The following is a 7,899-nucleotide window of genomic DNA, read 5'->3' as shown; positions in this document are numbered from 1 at the left end:
ACTAGTCAGAACTGAATAGTTGATATCTGAATGACAGATCCCCATAGAAGTCAATGGGAATTTTTTTTTTAATTTGTTACTAGTAACAAAAGAATAGTTACTAGTCACTATTGAAATAAGTACTAGTATCTAATGAATAAGAACTAGTATCTATTTAATAGGTACTAGTATCTAATGAATAAGTACTAGTATCCAATGAATAAGTACTAGTAACAAGCACTAGTATCTAATAAATAAGAACTAGTAGTAGAATCAGGCACTAGAATCTAATGAATAACTACTAGTATCTTTTAAAAAGGTAGGCCTACTAGTAGGCTATCTAAAGAATAGGCACTAGTATCTAATGAATAAGCACTATAGTACTTAATGGAATAGATACTATTGTCTAAAAAATAAGTACTAGTAGCATGAAAATAGAGACTTGTAGGTTTTAAAGATTAAATGTTAAAACGGCTTGCCATACACAGCTAACACAATGCAGAGCTGTCTAGCGTGCTGATTGGCTGGGCTGAGGGAACTGCACGAACCTATGGCAAAGCGGTGAGGAAGCGCGATCCTATCAGGACGATTCCTGCGTCGCGCGTGCCGAAGCGCGCCACAACAATGGTCATAATGGTACATGCACTTTTACAAGTTGATTGTACTGAAATGTGTGTTGATACGCTGGAGCAGAATGGCGTCTAAGCGATTGTGGTGTTCTGTTCTTGGGTGTAATAAGGAACACAGCAGTCATTTTGATGTTCCTAAACCCGAACCGCTGAGGACGCAGTGGCTGAGTTTTGTTTTCAAAGGGAAAATTCCCCACGATCAATGTCAATGCTTTCATGTTTGCGCGAATCATTTCTTACCAGACTGCTTTATAAACGAGGGTCAGTATAAAGCTGGTTTTGCTAAGAAGCTGCTCCTGAAAAAAGGATCGGTACCAACTATTCGTGTTCCTGCTTCAGAAAAAGTGAGTGTAACGTTTTATTAACCTTTATATTAATCTTTGCAAATCGCTTGCACGCTTCACGATGAATGCGGCTAAGGTTTACACTCAGGGTACATTACGGCATGTTTTCTATGTACGACGTTGTCACTATAATTCATAATCCCACGTTTATAATGAACAATGCGTAACTTATTGTGTTATTAACGTTACAAACTGTGTACGCAGGTGTTAAAGTTAACGTGGTAACACTACACTAAGCTTACTTTTGTAGATGGTTTATAACGGTGTCTGTTACTTATTAAGAAGTAATGTAAAAAAACAAAAAAAAAAAAAAAAAAAAAAAACAGTTATAACTGCATGAAGATGAATGGTAACACAATCCCTGCAAAATACTGTTTACATCCTGCAAATGCATATGATTCAAGACTATAAATACTCTAATTGATGTTTTTCAATATTACGCCGGAATAAGTTATGTTATCTGATCACTTATTTGCTTTTGTATAGGCAAGCACATCTGTAGAATTGGACATGGTGCAACATGTGGCCAGCCAAAAGAAACTGTGCACAGTTGGCACCCAGACCCAGCTCTCAATGAAAACTGTACTTCCGCACTACAAAAGCACAGGTTTGCTGATCCAGATCTTATATAGTGTAAAGTCATATTCAGTTTTTGTGGTATTGTCATTAATTATATATATATATATATATATATATATATATATATATATATATATATATAATTTTTTTTATTTTTTTATATTACTCCACGGTATTAATATGTCAACTGTTATGTAACAGGCACACAGACAACTATGTTATACCCAGATATTGGTGTTGGCCAGTCAATACCACTGCTATCATTAACACCAATAAAGAGGCCAAATAAGAGATATCGCTTGGAGCTAGAGGAAGAGGAGGACCCTTCTGGAGCCAGCTCAAGTATGAATGTGGAAGAGCCTATGGATTCCACATATGATCCAGCTGACTCTGTCACAACCTTTACTGAGCTAACAGATGTGAAGTTAGTGACAAGACTATTTTTTTTGTTAAATGTTGCAATCAGTTCAATTGTATACATTTTGTGGAATTTGGAAATTATTTAAGTAACTCTTTATTATTCTAATAGATTTGAGTCTTCAAAGCCGGTTCACAAGACAGCGACTTACATTGTTTATGAAAACTGCCTGCTGCAGCTCTTTGAGCAGTGCCCTGTGTGTCAATGTGTTACCAATGTACAGAGAAAAGTATTTGGCACATTCCTCTCTGTGGAACAACGCTGCCCACACTGTGACTTCTTCAGAAAATGGAATAGTCAGCCAATTTTACAAAGCACTCCTGCAGGGAACCTCCAGCTTTCTGTTGCAGTGTATGCCAATGGTGCCTCTTTCTTCAAAGTTAAACAGGTAGGTTGGTGAGGATTTTACTGTCTAGCCTATAATTTACTATTGCAAATAATATCACAAAGATCAACCCTGAACATAAATAAATGAACATACTGTCCCTGAAGTCATGCTAAATGAAGGAATCCTCTTTTCTGACCTTAGATATTCCAGGCAATGAAACTGAAAATGATCCACTACACCACCTTTCGAATTCATGCCCGGAGGTACATACAGCCTGCAATTGTACATAGCTGGAAGACAGCACAGGATGGCATGTTGCAGCAGCTCAGACAGCAGCAGAACATTGTCCTGGGTGGAGACATGAGGGCAGATTCACCAGGTACTAAATGCTGAACAACTGTCTCAGTTTACATATTACTGTGAAAGCAAAACATACAGAGTAATAATAATAAATAATAAATACCGAATGTATTACAAAGCAAACATTAATTTTCTACGTAAAGGTCATTCAGCCAAGTTTGGAAGTTACTCCGTGATGGACCTAAGGACCAGCACTATTATTGATCTGCAACTAGTTCAGGTGAGTCTAATGGCGCTTTTCCACTACACAGTACCAGCTCGCCTCAGCTCGCCTCGGCTCGCCTCGACTCGGCTCTGTTTGGTTTTCCACTGTGTAAAAGTTGTACCTGTACCTGCTTCCAGGTACTTTTTTTCGTACCACCTCCGGCGAGGTTCTAAGCGAGCTGAGGCGATACTAAAATGTGACGTGAAAACGCGGCAGACTGCTGATTGGTCAGAGAGAATCACTATTCACTGCGTCATCATTGCACGCGCCAGACGGAGTATCCCGAATAAAAAAACAGCAATAAACAAAAACATCCAAAAACAGCATACACTCGATTTCCTCCATTGTCCTGTGTGTGTGGGTAGCGGGTGTGTCTCGCGCGTCTCGCGTAAAAGATTAAGTCACGGCAGTTCCCTGCGGCGTCGCTATGACGACCAGGTACTATTGTGGAGGTACTATCTGCAATGGAAAACGGTGCGAAAAGCGAGCCGAGCCGAGCTGAGTCGAGGCGAGTCGAGTCGAGCTGGTACTGGTAATGGAAAAGCGCCATAACATTACAGACTTATGCAAGATGTAATGCATATGCAATGTAACAAAGTAAATGTACAGAAAATAAGGCACAGGGATTTTTTACTGTGTAGCTATTCGCTAACATAACAGGCATTGACAACAATTGTCATGTATGCCCTTTATTTTGTAATCAGAGTAATGAAGTTGGAGGGAGCAACAACATGGAGAAAGAGGGTCTGAGGAGGAGCCTTGATCTCTTGAGGGCACAAGGTGTGACTTTTGACAGCATTGTTACAGACCGGCACCCTCAAATACAAAAATACCTGCGGGAGGCCAACATCACACAGTATTACAATGTATGGCACATTGAAAAAGGTATTAGCTCCTGTTTGAGTGTGTGTTGTTTATGTGCCTAATGACTGTCATAGTCTCACAGACTGGTTATTTTTTAAACAGATCAGTAAAACACAACATTATGATACAAAACCATACCTTTGACCAGAACTTCCTTTTTAATATATTGTGTTCAATAAACACACTGTATCTTTCTGCATGGCTGAATTAAAGTTTTTGTTTATATTATTAGGAGTATCAAAGAAACTGCTGAGGATTGCTCAGAACAAAGACAGTGAAGAACTGCAGAAGTGGTATCGCAGTATAAAAAACCACATATATTGGACAGCGGCTTCTTCTTCATCAGGGCCAGAGCGAGTGGCAAAGTGGACATCAATTCTTAATCATATCCAAGACATGCACACACATGATGATCCTGTTTTCCCACAGTGTTTGCATCCGCAACGCAATACAACGGACAAGAGCAAGTGGTTGAGAGCAGGTGTGTTTACCCTATTAGCAGTGTCAATATAACTCATGTGTCTGTGCATACGACAGACATAATTTTTTTTTTCTTAAGTTAAATTAAGTTAAATTAAGTATTGTACTTTCTTAAAAAAAAAAAAAAAAATTTATTTATTTTTTATTTAAACCTTTATTTAACCAGGAGAATCCCATTGAGATTAAGAACCTCTTTTGCAAGGGTGATCTGGCCAAGATAGGCAGCAACATATAAAAAATAATACAAACACATAGGTACAGACAAATAACACAGAAAACTAGAACTAACACTTCATAAAATCATTTTAAATCATTTTTACAATCTAAAAACATTTACATATTAAGGCATCTTCCTCTACGTCTTTCATTTTGGATTTAAATGCATTTAGCAAGATTAATTCAGTGAATTTCAAGTCCTTTTGTAATGTATTCCATGCTGAAGGTGCAGAATACAGAAATGCCTTCTTTCCCATTTCCATACGAGTCTTTGGCACAGAGAGCATAACAAAGTCCTGAGAACGCAAAAAGTGTTGCCCCTTGCTTTTCTGTATGATATGAACGCATGGGTAGCTTGGCAGCAGAACAAGAATTGCCTTATGAAAGTGTACCAATGACATAGCCTTCGGGTGGCTAGAGGAGGCCATCCAACCCGAGAGTATATCTCACAATGGTGAGTCAGTGCTTTGCAATTTGTAATGAACCTCAACGAAGCATGGTAAGCTGTGTCAATCATATGAAAATTTGTGCAGAAGTATTCATATATAAAAGTTCACCATAGTCCACCACAGATAAGAAAGTGGTGGCCACAAGTCGTTTTTTTACATTAAAAGAAAAACACAACTTATTTCGAAATTAAAAACCCAATTTTAGCCTCAGCTTTTTCACCAGGTACAGCACATGTGGTTTAAAAGTCAGGGAGTCATCAATCAAAAGACCCAGGTATTTATAGGAATTAACAACCTCTATTTCACTTACCCCCCATAGTGACAATCGGAGGGAGGCTTTGTGGCCTCAAAAAATATTTGTTTTAAATATAAAGTTTAATAAGTTCCACTTTCCCACCAGGAACAACTGCCTTCTCTCGATTAGAGAAGATCCTCAGAAACAAGAGGATTCTGAAGGATGTTGAAAAACTGAGCCCTCACCATCAGACCTCATCACTGGAGGCGTTTCACAGTGTAATTCTGCGCTTTGCGCCAAAGAATGTTGTCTTTTCTTTCCTGGGAATGTTATGCAGGTAACTCAATATAATTGGGAAAGGAGTGTATACACATTTTCAAACACGCAAGTGTGACCTAAGTAATGTTTAACCATTATTTCTTCTCTATAGACTCTACCTGGCAGCCCTACATTTTAATGAGAATGCTGGGCGTCCCCAAGCAACGACAGCAGCTGGAGAGCCACTATTTAAGGTGGTTTTCCCAAAATACAAGAAAGGACAATGCTCTGCAAAGCCAGTGAATGTAGAACCAACCTTCCGTGAGTGTAACAACTTTTATTTAAATGCAAAATAGTCGTTGTATGTACAGACATAATATCAGAAGCTGAACATAAATATTGTATTATTATTATTATTATTATTATTTATTTATTTATTTTTTAAACAAGACACCTTATAGACAATTTTATATACAAAACCATGTAGCCACAACACTAAGTGAGCAACACAACTTCAGAGTAAACTGAAAATAACAACAAATTATTTTTTTTATTTGAACAGAGTATGTGGACAACCTGTTGGAACTTATCTTTGAGAACGTTGTTGTGGACCCAACCCCTTATATGGACGATATCCTGAAGATCTCCATACCTGAGGATCTCACGTCCCAGTTTGACAAACCAGACAAACAGGAAGTGATACAGCTACGTGTCTAGGTTTAATCAAAGGGCAGGTCTGAACCCTATATATTGTCCATGAGCATTAGGGAACTCTGCCCTTATTCATCGCACCACACAGGAGGGCAGCACAACCCTGATTCTCCAGCCCAGAATGCCCCAACACCAGCTGACGAAACTTCTGTATGCCAAAAACCTGTAACGGCTGAGAAAATTCCACAATTTTTTGTTGTGAAAATTAATGTTATTTAATGTCATAATTTCATTTATTTATTGCTGTTTGTTTGACAATTATTTTTGCTGTTACTGCATTTTTTTTTTTTTTTTTTATTACTTATTACATACTTCTGTGGAATTCAGTAAAACAGTATTTCTGTCAATAAATGTTAGTCCAAACAGTTTTGTGTCTATTCATTATTTGGTATTTCATGCTGAATGGTATGTTATGTGGTTATTAAAAATTACACTACAGTTAATCAGTTACCCATAGTGAACTTTATGCTTTGCACTGCTGTCGCTTATGTTACAATAGAAAATTATGACTGAAATGAATCAAAACACAACTTACCCTTCCATTCCCCTTAAACCTAAAGGCCTATAGTCTGCTTGGTAGATGTTTAATGCATTCTGAAGCGAGAACAGATTTAAACAAACAGGTTCCAGGCCTGGATGATCAACCATACATTGAGGTGGATTTTCCAGCTGCTGTAGTCTTCTTAAAACCTACAAATTATGAATATGGTAACTGCCCTGAGATTTTTACAAGATGATTGCATAATAGCAATACAATTTAGGAACAGTTACCTGTGGTATCTCCCTGCAGCATATATTCTCAGCCTCTGTAGGCATTTGCCCACAAAGACACCTGGAACAGGAATATCAATGTAGTTACGATACTATAGATGTACTTGAATGTTTTCTTAAAACATAAAGCATTTCATACTGCACTGGACATAAACATACATTACAACAAATTCTTAGGTGTCCTTCAACTACTGCTAGAAACATTCCTGCCGTGACCTTATGTCAGTGCTTCAGCCCTGACAGTTGTACCTAACACTGCATAGATAACGTTACGCATCACTGACAAGCATACATTTACCGAAAAAAAGTTTTTTATGACCATTAGCTGTAACATCAATCTGTCAATGAACTAACGTATACATCAGTAAACACATAGCGTTCGTATCTCACTACTCTACCCTGCCAGTACATACAAAGATAGATCAAAGTGACATTACGTTAACCAACCATTCAGAAACGTCCTGTTCGAGCCTTAATTGTTGAACTTCTTCGGGGACCGTCATCTTGTTCCGGGTCCGACTCCGGTTCAAATTGATACGGTTGCACAGATGTGTCCTCAGAGACTCCCGCTGCCATTCTTTCTCTAAAATATACCCTCAACTGTTGTCAAGGCAACACTCCACGTGTGTTGTGTCAAAACGCCCCACAGAACAGAGGGGCGGGGTGAGCAAAGCTCATTATCATTTACAGACACATGCACTTAAATGCCGTACTGAATGCAGAGCTGTTTTTGACCAGGTAAAATTAGTGTTTTCTTACAATACTAATGAGAATTTTTAATTAAAGTATATTACAAACTTTTATTTAGACCCTAAAGAATCATATTAACTTGGCGGTTAATATGGCATTATATGACCCCTTTAATCTCCTTCAGCGATCAACACGTCTTCACTGACTCTTGAAGAGGAGCCGGCCCCGTCCCCGCGTGCCTCGCTCTCTTCAGAGAGAGATTCCCCGCCTGTCCTGTTCACAAAGATGGACCAGCGCCCCTCCCTCGAAGCGACCGGCCTCAGGGATCAGAGGAGGAGGACGAAGATACCTTATCCTTGGCTGCATCAGTGAAAACCCAGACA

At 38.6% G+C, this 7,899-nt stretch overlaps 1 protein-coding gene across 2 annotated transcripts; it reads left to right on the top strand.

The window, feature by feature from the left end:
- The first annotated feature begins 539 nt into the window (after nucleotides 1–539).
- Nucleotides 540–6,419, top strand: LOC307148255 (uncharacterized protein). 2 transcript variants are annotated; one of them, XM_079853655.1, is made up of 11 exons: nucleotides 540–952; nucleotides 1,439–1,559; nucleotides 1,733–1,955; nucleotides 2,061–2,337; nucleotides 2,479–2,656; nucleotides 2,781–2,857; nucleotides 3,547–3,727; nucleotides 3,939–4,187; nucleotides 5,252–5,423; nucleotides 5,517–5,665; nucleotides 5,907–6,419. In XM_079853655.1, the coding sequence occupies exons 1-11, from the start codon at nucleotides 620–622 to the stop codon at nucleotides 6,059–6,061; spliced, it is 2,115 nt and encodes a 704-aa protein (XP_079709781.1). In that variant the 5' UTR covers nucleotides 540–619; the 3' UTR covers nucleotides 6,062–6,419. The 2 variants fall into 2 exon arrangements, with proteins under 2 accessions (XP_079709781.1, XP_079709780.1); XM_079853654.1 differs by having other exon boundaries at nucleotides 572–958.
- Nucleotides 6,420–7,899: the final 1,480 nt, after the last annotated feature.

The sequence above is a fragment of the Squalius cephalus genome (genome assembly GCF_949319135.1).
Source record: "Squalius cephalus genome assembly, chromosome: 20".
In the NCBI taxonomy this organism is placed as follows: Eukaryota; Metazoa; Chordata; class Actinopteri; order Cypriniformes; family Leuciscidae; genus Squalius; species Squalius cephalus.
Note: the sequence above shows the minus strand (reverse complement) of the source record. Positions and strands in the feature narration are given on the sequence as shown.